At 41.3% G+C, this 15,667-nt stretch overlaps 1 protein-coding gene across 1 annotated transcript; it reads left to right on the top strand.

Annotated features, from left to right (window-relative positions):
* The first annotated feature begins 12 nt into the window (after positions 1–12).
* On the top strand, positions 13–14,978 carry NAE1 (NEDD8 activating enzyme E1 subunit 1). Its single transcript, XM_057372671.1, has 20 exons — positions 13–98; positions 1,999–2,102; positions 2,194–2,254; positions 3,140–3,170; positions 3,769–3,840; positions 4,145–4,224; positions 4,704–4,813; positions 5,143–5,252; positions 5,832–5,894; positions 6,137–6,200; positions 7,364–7,455; positions 8,723–8,782; positions 8,870–9,003; positions 9,244–9,319; positions 9,578–9,617; positions 10,584–10,670; positions 11,677–11,769; positions 12,173–12,287; positions 12,363–12,412; positions 13,417–14,978. Exons 1-20 carry the CDS (start codon positions 43–45, stop codon positions 13,524–13,526), a joined length of 1,608 nt encoding a protein of 535 aa, XP_057228654.1. The 5' UTR covers positions 13–42; the 3' UTR covers positions 13,527–14,978.
* Positions 14,979–15,667: the final 689 nt, after the last annotated feature.

Here is a 15,667-nt window from a genome sequence, read left to right as displayed (position 1 = left end):
GCTCCGGCCCCGCCCCGCGCGTGCGCGGTGGGAGCAGTGGCCATGGCGCGGCCGGGCCGGGGCGGCCTCAAGGAGCAGCGCTACGACCGCCAGCTCAGGTACCGCGGGCGAGACGGGCCAGCACCGCCCGAGCTGCCCGCTGCTGCCCGGCGCTGAGCGAGCAGCGGGGCCGCGGCTCCGGCTGCCCCTGACGGACACGGACACGGACACGGGCCCGCTCGGCGCCGCGCCGGGAAGAGGCCCCGGCCCGGTGGAGCCGTGGCGGGCAGGAGGCTCTATGTGAACCGCGCACCGCGCTCCCGGGAGGAGCCGTGAGGGCACACAGGAATATATAAAAGGGGTTATAGATAGATACATCCATATCTATATAATACGTACTTATATACATATTACATATGTAATTTATTTACATTTCTACGATGTATACTATACTGTATATTCAATGTTTTTATATTATGTGCTTTTGTCTGTGTATATATAAATATCTAAAGGGGGTGCCAGGAAGAAGGTGTCCCCGGTCTCTGCTCCGGGGACCCAGCGATGGCACCCGAGGGACGGGCAGGGACCGAGCCCAGGGAGCTCCCCCTGCACAGGAGGCACAACTTGTGCCCTGGRCAGTGCCCAGCCCTGCCCACATTGTCCGGAGAGGCTGGGCAGTCTCCTCCCTGGGGCTGTTCCAGAGCCACATGGACACACTGCTGTGCCCTGTGCTCTGGGATGGCCCTGCTGGGGCAGGGAGGTGACACCAGGTGTGCCCCTGTGGACTCTTCCAGCCTGGCCCATCCTGGGATTCTGTGAAARGGTGGAAAAGATCCAGCTTACCGTGGAAGGGTGGCTGGCACTGGAGTCAGGGGTGTCTGTCTCTAGTGTGGATGGTTGGTTTTCACACATTGGTACATGTGAGGGAAGGGCTCAGCAGTGATGATTCCAGTGTGCTGTCTCTTCTCGTGCTGTTCCCTCTGTAGCTTTGTGCAGCTCAGGAGTGCAGAGTCCYGGGCTCCTCAGYACAGGRAAGGGCTGGAGAGGGTCCTGCAGAGGGCACAGAGAGGAACTGGGGTCTGGAGCATCTCTGTGGTGAGGAGAGGCTGGGAGTTGGACCTGGTTAGCCCAGAGAWGAGTCTCATCAAGGCATAGAAGTATCTCAAAAGTGGGTGTCACAGGATGGTGCCAGATTCTTTTGGGTGGTGCCCAGTGAAAGGAGGAGGAGCAMTGACCATAAACTAAACCACGAAAAGTTTAATCTCGACATGAGGAAGAACTTCTTTCCCTGGAGGGGGCAGAACATTGAGCAGATGCCCAGGGAGGGTGTGGARTTTCCCTCTCTGGGACATTCCAAACACACCTGCACACACTCACCTGCTCCAGGTGACCCTGTCTGAGCAGGGGTTGTACTGGAGGACCTCTGGAGGTCCCCTCCACCCTCAGCTCTTCTGTGCTTCTGTGAGTTACCACCCCCGTGAAATCAGCAGGATGTGTGACTGGGAACTGTCCCAGCCACATCCCAGCCTCAGTGCTGTTTTCTAAGGGTTTGAAATACCACACTCAGCAAGACTGATTTCTGTCTCCTGCACATCTTGAATGAGAAATTATAAAAAGCTATGAATATATACATATATAATTCTATTATTTGTAATAAAAGTTAGGAAAAACAGAGCATTCAGCATTAGGACAAAATTTGGGTGATGATTGTTTTAACCCATGCTGRTTTTTAAAGAGTTAAATATGCTACAGCAAAAAGAGGTGTGTGCATTCATTTTGTCAAGTTGAAGAAAATGAAATGTCAGGGAAACTGGGTTGCTCTTTGGAAAGTCTCAGAGTTCTCACAGTAAGTTTTCTTAAGGATGCTTGTTTTGGTTAGTGGTGTTTAGGCCCTCAGCAGTGAATAGACAGTAGCACACCAGCTCTCTGGTTGGCTTGGGGTTTTTTTTGTTGTTTATATTGGCTTTTCAATCTGAAGTTAAAAAACTTCATTATGTTTTGGTTTCCTTCTCAATGCAGACTGTGGGGTGACCATGGCCAAGAAGCATTGGAATCTGCCCATGTTTGTTTGATAAATGCAACAGCAACAGGAACAGAAATACTCAAAAACTTGGTGCTGCCAGGTAAGTAGAGATTTCATCTGTCTGTTCTTTGAAATATATCTGATAACTTGATCATGGCAAGTTATTCATAGGAGTTTTTTTTCCCCCCAAGGTATTGGTTCTTTTACAATTGTCGATGGGAATCAAGTCACTGGAGAAGATGTTGGAAATAAGTAGGTTTTTTCTGATTTCAGTTACAAATTGACAAGTGACAGACTTTCATAGGTTGTTCCATCTCTAKATTTGTTAAGAAGTCCTGTAAAATTCTTGTAAGATCCTCTCTGTGTTTCTTCAAGTTGTCTGTGGGTTTGGGTGTTGGTGACTGACAGCATGTACAGTCATTTTGATGTTAGCTGTTGAATTATTCTACTTGCTGTGTTCGCACCTTACAGCTCTGTTTGCTTCACACATCAAGTTTATAAGGCCAATGCTCTACTCAGTATAAAAATATTTAAAATCAACTTGTTTGTTGTAGTCTTGAGCTATGACAGTGCAAGGCTCACATGGGTTTCAGTGTAGCTCAGTATATTTTCCCTCATTTTTGGTGATGGAGATGACCTGATTCTTATTAGTCATTGTGCAGCTGTGACTGCTAGACATTTATGAGCTTCCATAGCTTTGAGAGGCTCTGTGCAGCAGGGGAAGGGATAATAAACTGTTTGCAAATCCTGTAAAAATAATTTGCTTACTAATTGCTGATCCAGTTGTCTTATGATGTGCATAGATACCTAGAGGGGTTATGCGAGGGGGAAGGATATTCCATTGTAGTGCTAGTGAATCTTTAATTTATCTGGTGAGAAAGAACCTGCAGCATGATCCTGTCTTCTGGAGGAGTTTGGCATGCCTTATATTTCAAATTTATGGTTTTGGCATTGAAAAGCTTTCTTAAGAAACTGTTTTTGAGGAAAATACAACAGGGAAAAAGCGGATTTAAGAGGGAGTGTGCCTTGTTGTGTATGAGWGTCAGAAATGTATTCTGCAGTACACAATGTAATTTTAATGCCATTTTTTCTTCAGAATAAAAGTTCACATCTAATTCTCTCTTGTCTCCTTTTCAGTTTCTTTCTACAAAAAAGCCATATTGGTCAGGTAAGGACATAATAAATTCAGTTTACATGTATTGAAAGCATGGAAATGCTGAGTATTAAAATGTGGTAGTATGGATAAAAACAAACATGTATAGGTTAAAGTCTGTTTATTCTTTGACAGAATTCCCCATGTTTACTTTTTAATTGCTCATAAGTGAGAAGATAAACTCAATTGTGGCAAGATTAAATAGAAAAAAATTAAAAGCTAATGGTTAAARTCTTTGGAAGGATAAGGTAGAAGACCATTGTGGTAAAAGGAGTAAAGCTAAGAGTAGAGAGGTGAATAGGGAAAAWAATATCATGAAAATGGGGAGTATAAGAGGCATAGATGACTCCTGRAAATTCTGTAATAAAACTGGAAATSAGGAAATAGCTGTTACATAAGTTGTGTTTTTTTAAATGCTCTCATACTAAGTGCCTGCTGTTATGGGATCAGTTTTTGATTCAGATGAGCAAGGGTTGGAATAAGAGGCCCCAACTTATGGTGAATTTTGTTRTGGGGTGTTTTCTGAGGTTGTTTTATTTGGCATTGTTGGCATGTGGCATTATGTAGTACTGATACATTGTATAAACATTTCATTTTGATTGCTCTGAAACAGAATCGTGCCCAGAGTGCCATGGAGCTGCTGCAGGAATTRAACAGTGATGTTTCTGGAAACTTCGTTGAAGAGGTTGGTCTTCCAGAATTACTACTGTGTGTGTGCTATGGAGTGTGACCAAAGTATGAAATAACAGCTCTGTGCTGCTTTGTAATCTTGCAGTTTAAATTAGAGGTTCAGGATAAAACAGCATTTGAGGAACATGATCTTAAGTTATTTGCAAAAGGCAATTTAATGTATTTCAAACATTATTTTGTAACTTCATCYTAAATTTATAACTTTCACTTAACTYCTTATATTCAACATTGAACAAAYYTGCTCTGTACTCAGAAATTTTCAGTGTTCACTGATATACATTTTTTTCCTCCTGTTTTAGAGTCCTGAAAAGCTTTTAGACAACGACCCTTCCTTTTTTAATTGGTTTAACTTAGTGGTTGCAACACAACTACCAGAAAGGTAAAGAATCATCTAAAATTGTTTGTTTCTGCTCAGTTATAAAAGCAGGTTTCATCTACAGGCACTTACTTGCAGAAAAACTTCAGCAGACCAGAACTATGTCATTGTGAAGGAAACTTAGAGCAAGTGATGCCATTTTCAAGAGACCTTTTTGTACCACTGATTGGAGCTGCCTCTGCTGGAAGTTATGGTTATTCAAAACATGGATCTAATTCTCGTTTTTTCTCTTTCACAACTCATCAAAGCTTTTTGTTTGATATTTGGAGCATTTGGGAGGATGGAATGAGGCATAAGTAAGATAATGGATGAACATTTTTCCAACTCACTGTAAATTCCTGTGTGRGTGAAATGAATCACCTTATGTGCTTAGGATCATGACAATATTAGAGAACTCTTTCACAAGTAACTGGTGTAGGAGTTAGCTTTATAGTCAACTGTTGTCCTCTATATATCTGAAAAAACAATGTTTTTCCTTACAGTACGTTACTGCGTCTGGCTGAAGTTCTCTGGAATTCCAACATTCCTCTGCTGGTCTGCAGGACTTATGGCCTGGTTGGTTATATGAGAGTCATTATTAAGGAACATACAGGTTAGAGGGTTTTCTGAGATAAAGTCTTCTCTATAAGGTTTAAGGTTTCAATAACTCATATCACTTTGGAGGTGTTTGTTTTTTTTCATCTCATGATATATTTAGTATTTTTTAAGTCTTGGGTAGTTTGCATTATTTGAGGAATGCACAGAGATTATGGACTGCAACAAATAATAAAATTTGGGATTATCTTGATGTTCTGATTGATTTACACAGAACACTTACATTGAGAACCAGGCAGTGAAAGGAGCAGGTCATGCTGTGTTTGTGTGGCTCTGTTTTGAAGGCCAGACATAAAGCTGGGAAATACATTGTGTCATTTTTCACAGTTGTTGAATCTCACCCTGACAACATGTTAGAAGATCTGAGACTGGACAAACCATTTCCAGAACTSACAGAACACATTCAGGATTATGACTTGGATCATATGGACAAAAAGGTTGGTGTATGGTTTGCAGTGTTCCCCAGGACAAATACAAACACAGCACACGGATTCTGTGAAAATGGGTCTTGGCAAATGACTCTGGTGCCAAGTCTCATCTKAACAGAAGCAACTCTAGAATCAGTCACAAGGAGCTATTTTTGCCTCTGCCCCAARTGTTCCAGTCTATTTAAGTCTTAAGCAGGTGGGGGTCTTGGGAAGCAAGGAATATTCTTGGATAGCTTGATCTTTTGTTAGATTGAATATCCCCTCATACTCTCTTTTTGAATTTTTGAATTTTTATGGTTACCTACTGCTGCAGAGCCTTGCACTGTGAGTGTTTTTGCATAGGATAAGTTCCACTCCAGAAAAATACTGGAGAACWTGGCTCACCCTTTTTTAAAGAAAGCAATAATAATTTGGTAATTTCTTTTATAAYGATTAGTGAATGTTATGGCTGAATCAAAATCTGGAACATGTCATGTGTCTTTAGAATAGGGGAAGGGATGGTAGTAGTTTACATTTTAAATAGGTTTTTAAGTCCTGATTTTCACCTTTTTTCAACCTGACAGAGATTTCTCTGCTCTTCAATTACAGGACCACAGCCACACTCCATGGATTGTGATTGTAGCCAAGTATATAACAAAATGGTTCAATGAGGTATGTTGCAAAACTAGTAGTAGTAATAGTAGTATTGATATGTTTTCTAAACTAGTTAATGATTTTGGCAGTGTGTAGCATAAAGAAAACCAGGTGGAATCATAAAAAAAAAAGATTATTAATTTAAATTAATAGTGAATGTGTGTGAGCAGTGACAGACTCCTGGAGTTCAGCAGTCTGAACATAATGCAGTTATAGTAAGTATTTTAAAGACAAAATCTTACTGTGTTTTTTTAATTTAGAAAAGTGATCAGTTGCCCAAGAGTTACAAAGAGAAAGAAGCCTTCAAACAACTGATTCAGCAAGGTAATCCCATGTCCCAGGAGTCCCTTATTTGTACTGGCAGAAATAGATACAAGGTGATATCTGAAAAGTTRTCACAAGTTCTCTCTGGTTTAATTTATGAAAATTAAACTGCTGGTATATACTGTATGATTCTTCCGCTAAATGATTTTTTTGTAGATGTGGATCTTAAGATCCCAAACTTGCTTMTAAATGTGTATTGTCAGTGTTTCATCCTGTCTAAGATCCAGAGTATGTTTTGATTTGGGTGGGAGGAAAGGCCTTAAGAGCAAATCCTGTTGAAGACATGATGAAGAGGAAAGCAAGTGCCTTTTGACACTGAGATTGTTATTAGCTGCAAGTATTTGGTGTGTCCATTGATGCAGCAGACACTTGGCAATCATTCATCTCTGAAATCCCGGGAGAGAGAGGTTCTGTAGCACTGAGTGCACTGTAACCAGTGTGTGAATGCTTCATTTGTGCCAGTGTTTCAGTCCAGTACCTTTTGAGGATACTAAAATTCATCTGGCGTTTTTAAGATCTGTAAATACATTGTCTTAAATGATTATAGAAAAACACCATTAACTGAATTTTTGGTATTTCCTCACTTCAAGGCCTGTGTGCTGATTAAGAGTGCTTCTGTCACCCTTGTCCCCAGTCTGTGGTAGGGAACTGATCTGTAGTAATTCCCATTTTTAGTGGAGGCCCTTTCTTGGGCTGGCTTACTCTGTGGATGCATAAGCATTTGCCAAATTTTATTAAAAAAAAAAACCAAAAAAAAAAAAATCAAAAAAAAAAAAAAAAAAAAAAAAAAAAAAAAAAAAAAAAAAATCAAACAAAAAAAACAAAAAAAAAACCAGCAAAACATGACTGGGATGGGAAGGAGAGTTGAATTGTTAATTTAGTGCTTATGAAACTTCATTATCTCTTTCTCACACAAATAAACAGATGTTTTTGTGCTAAGTGACTTCTACTTAACATCACAGGAAAATGAATCCTSTGCAGAATTTAAATGCAATTAGCTTTATAATTACATCTGGGATTTTTTTCTTGTGATTTCTTTTTCTATTTTTTTGCTGGTAGCTGTTATGCCACAAATATATGGAAAACCAGTCTGCTCTGTTGGTAAGAGCTAAATGATGAGATGTAATTCAAGCAGTTGCGTATTTTAATTTTTTTTCAATAAGGTATCTTAAAGAATGAAAATGGGACCCCAGAAGATGAGGAAAACTTTGAAGAAGCTATAAAAAATGTGAACACAGCATTAAATCGTACAGAGGTAAAATCAACATTTCTGTGATAAAATGGAGGCAATTTCAACTGCCTTGTTTTCTCAGAACATATCAAACACTTTTACAACAGAAATTCTATTTGTAACATTTGTTTTTAGCTAAAACAGTATTAGTACAATGTTTAGAAMTGAAATCATGTTAAATAGACCTAGACTAGCTTGCAGTGGAGCTTATGGAAATTCTCTTACTCCTTTGCTCTTGCAAGAAAGCTTCATTKCCCTCCTGAAGAGCCTGAATTCAACTCTAGAATGAGTCAGCAACCAGAGTGTATCAGCAGTGAGTTATTGTCTCAGATTTCTCCAGTTTAGTTTGTAAAAACCTCTGTGAAGTGCTGGGTACAATTGTAAGGATTAGCAGTGACTGGTGTGGCTGGTGCTGATGTGAAGACACTGCAGGGAGAGAGATAGACAGAGAGTATTTTCTCAAATTGTGCTGTCTTGAAGCTGAGRGTCGTAGTGTTTGTTCTGTGTAGAAATTAAGGGCTGCAAGGGACTCCTGACACAACAAATTCACTTCTTTCCTCTTGAAGAAACTTACTGCTTAATTGCCTTCATAAACTGATCAAGCTTAAAAGCATTGGAAGTGTTTTTAAAAAAATCATGGCATAGTAATTCATGGTTTAGAACTGAGCTCTGATTTCCTTAGTTTCTCATCTGTGATAAACTGCAAAGGCTGCATGGGGCAAAAGCACATCCTGTGTTTCTTTCTAGATTGCATTCTATTGTTTTGATGTGTTTGTGTTTCTGTGCTGATCCTTGCTTGGACAGTCATATTAAGCCTCCCAGGAAGRCAGCAGGTAAAACCTAGTGCTGTCAGCCAGGCCACTACAAGACATGGCCCRGGATATTAATATTTATTTGTGTTTATGTGCCAGAGTGCCCTGCAGCAGTTAAGGAGTCAAAACACTTAACTTTTGTAGCTCCATTCCCCTTCCCTGGCCTTTTTGCTGCTCTGCCCCCCTAAGGCAGGGTGAGCAGTTGGGGCGGTTGTTGCTACAATTTCTTTTAAATCTTCTCTGTCAAAGATGGAAATYAGGTGAGATTTTGTAACACTGATCTTGCTCAGCATTGCCTTGTTCTTGGGCAGGGCTACTGTTTGAAATGTGTCTGAGAACCACTGACTGTATAGGATTCAGAGGAGATTTTGGTAGGAACTCTGAGGTCAGTTGGAGTTGGCTCACCTGTGTCATGGGTGTTGAGATAATTAAAGAAATCAAGTCAGGTAATTACAAACCAAATTTATTTCTTTTCATAGATTCCAAGGGGCATTGAAGAGCTTTTTAATGATGATTGCTGCCTGAAACTCACAGAGCAGGTATGACTAGTTAAGGGTAAGACTTAAATGTAGAAAAAGTATCGTAAATAGYATCTGTGTACATGACTGTCTCTTGTGCATTTGTAGTCACCTTCCTTCTGGATTTTAGTTCGAGCTTTAAAGGAATTTGTGGCAAACGAAGGGCAAGGAAGCTTGCCTGTGCGGGGCACCATTCCTGATATGACAGCAGACTCCAGTAAATTCATCAAACTGCAAAACGTGTAAGTAGACAGCTTTTTCCTTTAATAGTTACTAATGRTAGTAAATGGTGATGACTTCAGCTCTCACAAAGTGCATAAATTTCAGTGTTTAAAGAAACAAGCGTGGGAACCACAGCAGCCTGACACTGCTCCCTGTGTAGGTGCTGTCTGCTTTTATAATGTAAACAAACACAAAAAACGGCCTTCACTATGAAGTTGATGGTTTTATGCTGAAATTATTGACTTCTTTATTATTACCAGATACCGTGAAAAAGCAAAGAAGGATATTGCTGCTGTGGGTAGCCATGCTGCTAAATTGTTACAGTCCCTGGGCAAGGTGAGTGCAAACCTATGGCCATTCTTTTAATGGAATAAAGTACCTGTGAAGTATCTCTAAAGTGTCTGCTCTATTTATCACTTTTGGTTTGATCATATAAAAGTAAAATGCATACAGGGATATACTATTTACAATTTAAGACACTTTTTTTTTTGTACATTAGTTACTTGTTATTTCAGAATAAATAGATTAATATATCTGAAACCAGGAATTCTCTGGCCGTTATGTGTATTGGAATGAGTATATTCTCTCTTTTAGGCACCTGAGTCTATTTCAGAGAGAGAATTGAAATTGTTCTGTGAGTATGCTTGGGTTCTGTTGCTGGGATTATGCAAATGATCAAATAATCAAAAACTGTTAAATGATCCTGTAGTTATTAGGCAGTAAGTCAATATTTGAACTTTTCAAGTACATGCTAAGTGGTTTGCATCCCTYATTTTCAGAAGTAGCAGATGTTCAGCATCTTTCAGGAGTGAGTCTGTAAAGGTTGGCTTGTAAAAGATGTGTTTTTCACTCCAACCRAGAGTTGCCTTTTGCTTTCTGTGATGAGCACCTGAGCACGCTTGCCCATGCTAGGSTACTGATTACACAGTGTAGGCACTTAAACTTCAGGTAGTCTGAAAAGCTGTAAATCAGCTGATGGCACTTCAGGCTGAGCCTGTTCTGGATATGTACAGCTATCCAGCAGCAGCCTGGCTGAGGCTCCTTGCAGCTGGAAAAGTCCCCTGTAAGCACAGAGCCAAGAGCGTGCTGCCCCTGCATTGGTAAAGCTTTTGGGAACCCCACAGTTGTTCCTTTTTCTGTCCTGGGTTGTGGCTGCACCCTGGGTTAGTTCATAGCAATGATACTGGAGAAGAACCTTTGCCAGGTTCTGTGGCTCTGTTGTTAAATATTGATTGAGAACAWGTGAGGCAGTGTTAGATGTATAGAAGATGGCTGTTGATTTGCAGTGTGGAAGAAGGAAGCAGGACTTTGGTGGCTGTGACTGATGAGCCACTGCAGTGTAGCTGTCCCATTAACCTGGCAGGTACATGGMGATTCTCATAAGCACAAAGTATTTCCCTAAAACACTTGTGACCATAGACCTACATATGTAGTTATACAAAATGTTTATTACTGCCAGCTAAGAAGAAACAGGGAAGTGTTAAATCCCACGCTGCTAAGTTCTAGTCTTTCCCGTGTCACACAGCAGTGAGACAGACACACAGAGCTGTAGTGAGGGTGTCACTGACTGGGCAATGTCTCCTTGTGCCCCTGTGCTCAGGCAGCAACGCCGCCTTCCTGCGTGTGGTGCGGTGCCGCTCTCTGGCTGAAGAGTACAGCCTCGACTCCTTCAACAAGGATGCCATCAGTAAGTACTGCTTCTAGGCACAAACCTCACTGCATTTTCAGCTTGCAGTGGTCTTGTAAGGAAAAAGAACTGTAAGCTGCATGTTCTATTGCATTAGGCAGTTTTATCACTTGACATCAACTACAAGTACGGAGTACTTTAGAATGTTGAATTCAATTTGATTTTGAAATTTCAAAAATGACCTTACAGACTGATGCATGTTTCACCTAATTTTTTTTCTTGTAGATTTTACTTGTAGAACTCTAAATATAATATGGTTTTCTTCAAATTTCTCTTTTTTGTACCTCAGTTATTTCTGACAGGGCTTAGAAGGTAGTTTAACTTGACCAAATGAAGATAATTATCTTGACCACTTTCAGCTTACCTCTTTAGTATGTGAACTAGCAAACTACTTACTTAATACTGATTTTGTGTTTTATATTGCCTTTTTTATACATTTAAAAAAAAGCTAGAAATACTTTTTTTGTCTAASTTTGTTGAAATTAGGCTTATGCAAGTCCTCTGAATGTTTTGGACAAAATATGTATATGTTTTGTGTATACATACTTCTTGTAATACTTATAATTTCAGTGAAAGCTCCTTGAATTAGTTGGYATATGCAGTGGGATATAAGTAGTAGTTAGTGTTTACAAAGACTTCTCAGCCTGCATGGTTAGGGATTTAAGACCTGTTTTATAATTACAGTCATTACAGTCAAATACTTAAAGCATGTGTTTCAAATCCTAAAATTATTACTAAGCAATACCCCATTTAAATTGAAGCAGCTGCCAGAATTTAAATGTSAGTTTCTCCACTGAATAGTTTATATTGAATACATATGGTTTTTGTCATAAACTTTGGAGGCAAAATTGTGGATCTGACAGTTGAGTCATTAAGATTCTGTCACAGGTTGTCCTCATTAAGGTTTCTTTCTACTGCACATTTTACAGTTTGTTTTCAGGGAATTCAAAACCTTTCTTTTTCCATTTCATCTGTACCAGCTAATCAGTTCTCTTGCTGTTTTCAGTTTCCCATATGGATAACCCAGACAGTGAAATAGTGCTGTACTTGATGCTGAGGGCTGTCGATAAGTTTTACAAGCAGCATGGGAGATACCCAGGTATGTTACTTCACATTATCAAAAGAAATACAAAAACCCAATAGCACTAGTTACAAACTACAAATACAGCGTTAGTTGTGATTTTGTTTCCATAATAAAACTTAACAAAGTGTCTCTTTAATTTTCACMTTCTTTACTTTTTGGGAACTTGAGGTTATCGGAATTAGTACCACTGGAATGGGTTGTGTGGCTTATGAATCAGTTCAGCTATGCAGTAATTTGTTGTTATAATGAGAACAATCAACAGAAYATTCAATTACTATAAATCTGCTATTAGTCTGCTACTATGTATTAAATGGCTTTGTTTTCTTAGAAGCTTCTAAGTATTTAGGCTGCCATTYAAACCCATTAGCTTTGGCTGTGGTKCTACATTGTGTGATGAAACAGATGATTTATTTTCCAGGTGTCTACAACTACCAGGTAGAAGATGATATTGGAAARCTAAAATCATGCCTTACTGGTTTCCTCCAAGAACATGGGCTGTCTATAGTGGTGAAAGATGACTATGTTCATGAGTTGTAAGTGTTACATTTAAAGTGTGGCTTTGTTGGTAAAACTGCCTGGGAGTTTCTGACTGTTCCTTTCCTGTGCAGTTGTCGCTATGGAGCTGCTGAGCCTCACGCTGTTGCTGCCTTCATGGGAGGTAAGGGTGACACTGCCTTTCTCAGGGCCACACAAACACCAGCCTGCTGAGGTGGAATCTCTGCTGCCTTCATCGTGTGGGGCTGTCAGAGCAAAAGCTGCAATCACAGGCTGTAGTCAAGGATGGCATTAGGGCAGCATCCTCCCATTCATTCTCCAGATACGACCTCCCATAGTATATGGAGTCTATGGGCACAGCAAGGGTTTAAAAGCAGTAAAAGAAACCAAATAAACTTCAAAACCAGTCTCAGTACATCAATTCTTCAAGTTTAAAAATGTGTTTAAAAATTAAATGATTGAAAGAGGCTTAATTTTTTTTTAAGGAAAGTGGTAATTATAGTAATTTTAAAATTGCAGAATACGTTTTCTTTTAACATAGTACATTTATGTTAAAGATCTGTGAAGTATAAATAGCCTTGGTTTCTTACCTTCATTCAACCTGCAGATATGTCTTAATGGATGCTCAAAACTGATATATCAGTTAACTTACCTTCTTTATTTGGCTTCATGCAGTACTGAAGGTAATTATGTATTAAATACCCTGTATGTAGGAATTTTTTTCTGATTAAACAAAACTTGGTATTATTCTTTAGAAAAATACATAAAGGTAACTTCTGAAGAAATTACAGAATGTTTTACACTACGGGAAAACACAGAGGGATCACAGTGAAGTGATCCTTCAGTTTATTTTGCAGTTTAGTTTTACATGATTTTTTTAAATTCAGTTTCTCAATTTAGAGAGGTCACAACTTGCACAGGTCTGTCTGCTCACATATTTTTAYTCTCTGTGTATGTACATGGAGAGAAAGTATATGCAAAGCTAACTTTTGAAGTAGCAGCTTTCTTATCCTCTTTTATAGTGGGAAGTACTGAAAGGTATTTTTGTCTCCTAGGAGATTTATCAGGCATTTCTAAAATAATTCCAGTAGGACTTAYAGATAAATAACATTATTTTACTGTTTAAATATGCTAAACTGCCTTCTGTTTTTTTCTTCTCTTTTACAGGAGCTGCTGCACAGGAAGTTATCAAAGTCATTACAGGGCAGTTTGTTATTTTTAATAACACTTTTATTTACAGTGCAATGTCACAGACTTCAGCAACTTTCCAGCTGTAGGATAAGCTCTTGCATTCGATGCCTCCAGGCACTGCTGCTGCTGTATTTACAGATTTTACTGTATTTACAGTTCTGTAAATACTGTGGTGTTCTGCCACTGACTGGACTGTTCTGTAACGTATTACCTGTTAATTAAGGTTCCTTCATTTTTAATTATCTTCTTTTTGTTGCTGTTTCCTGAGGAAAAATAAAATCATACCATGTCCGGACAATTTTTTTAAATCTAGAATTTTCTGATTTACCTTTGAAAGAAAAAGGCAGCAGCTATTTTTGGCAGGGTAAGTTKCATTTACAAATTGGCTTATCTGGTTTGCAGCAGAACTGAGTATTTTGTAAAAGCTGCCCATCAGCTTGAGAGCAGAGAAGGTGTAAAAGGGTGAGAGAGGGTGATGGAGCTCTGATGATCTGAGGATCCAGTGGTGAGAAGTGGAAGCTGAAATACCTTTTATTGAGTTGGGGAGGATTAGGGAAAGAGTGTGTGCCTGAAAGCTTGGTTCTGTCAGCTCTATTCACCCAGCAGAAGTATTTTTTTTYCCCACACTGTTGTGTGTGGCCAGTGCCAAGCAATGGCAGTTCTTCCTGTTGAGGGGCATTACAGCCTCCAAACTGTGCAAACATGAACTGCAAAGTGTGAGCTGCATTGAAAYGTCTTCTGCAGGACTCTGTTCTGGGTCTGGTCCTGTTTAATGTGTGTATTGATTTGTGTGTGGGAATTGAGAGCACCCTCAGTAGTTTGTGGGAGTGTGGATCTGCTGGAGGACAGGAAGGCTCTGCAGTGAGAGTGGGACAGACTCCATCAATGGGTTGAGGACGGTGATGTGAGGTTCCACAAGGTCGAGTGTCACGTTCTGGAGGTCACCAGCTGGTTCAGTAGGAACCAGCGTGTACCTGAATGGGCAAGAGGATAATGGCCCCTGGTCTGTATCAGCAGTAGTGTGGGCAGCAACCAGGACAGGGATTGTCCCTCTGTGCTGGGCACTGCTGAGGCCACACCTCGAGTGCTGTGTCCAGCTCTGGGCCCCTCATGTGAAAAAGGACACTGAGGGGCTGCAGTGTGTCTGGAGAAGGGCAGCAAGGCTCATGAAGGGTCCAAAGAACGTCTTACCCAGATTAGATGAGGGAGCTGGTTTGTTCAGTCTGGAGGAGGCTCGTGAGGGACTTCAGCTCCCTGCTGAGAGTATGCAGTGAGSTGGGGCCTGGTCTCTGCTGTGTTTGCAGTGAGAACCAGAGSAAATGGCCTCAGGTTGGGAGTGGAAATTCAGATTAGRTTTCATAAAAATTTTTTTTACTCTTCAGGTGTTCAGGCCTGGCAATAGGTTCGCAAGGGAGCTGGTGGAGTCACCGTCCCTGGAGGTGTTAAAGAGGCCTCTGGATCTGGCACTGGGAAATGGTTTAGTGGTTTAGGGTTTGCAGTGGCAGTACTGGGCTAACGTCGAACTGGATGCTCTTAGAGATCTCTTCCCCCGCTTCACGATTCCACGATTCCAAATGATTCCCGCCTGCCTGAGGGGAAGGCTCAGGGCTGTCCTAAGCCTGAGGGCGGCCTCGCCTTGAGGTGCTCGGGCGGCGCCGCGGCTGCGGCCGCTCCTGAGAGGCTGGGGCAGGGTGGGCGCTCCCCTCAGCGCTCTGGGGCTCCCGCTGCCCCTCAGCCCACAGCTCTCAGCCCGGAGCTCCCACTCCTCAGCCCGGAGCTCCCAGCCCTCAGCCCACAGCTCCCAGCCCTCAGCCCACAGCTCCCAGCCCTCAGCGCTCTGGGGCCCTCGCTGCCCCTCAGACCGGAGCTCCCACTCCTCAGCCCTCAGGGGCCCCCGCCGCCTCTCAGCCCGGAGCTCCCTCCCCTCAGCCCGGCGGACAGCGCTCCCAGCCGGGACCGGCCTCGCCTCGGGGTCTGCCCGGAGACATCCGCGCTGCCGGATCTCAGGTACCTGAGCAGAGCCCCATTTCCCACCCCTTCGGTTCTCCCCAGCCCTCCCACAGAAYGCAGCTGCTGTTTCATCTTTAGACTGTTGCCCTCCCCCACCCCCCTTATTTTTAATTTTTTTGTTATATTCTTTCCTTTTTATATTTGGGCTGCTCTGGAGAGCTTGCTAAAACTTCAAAGTGGAGCTCTGATAATGAGCTGTAAATCACACACGGCTCAT

Source organism: Malurus melanocephalus, unplaced genomic scaffold, assembly GCF_030028575.1.
Source record: "Malurus melanocephalus ecotype Western Australia unplaced genomic scaffold, MMel_1.1 scaffold_176, whole genome shotgun sequence".
In the NCBI taxonomy this organism is placed as follows: domain Eukaryota; kingdom Metazoa; phylum Chordata; class Aves; order Passeriformes; family Maluridae; genus Malurus; species Malurus melanocephalus.
This window is presented reverse-complemented; position numbering and strand designations above follow the sequence as displayed.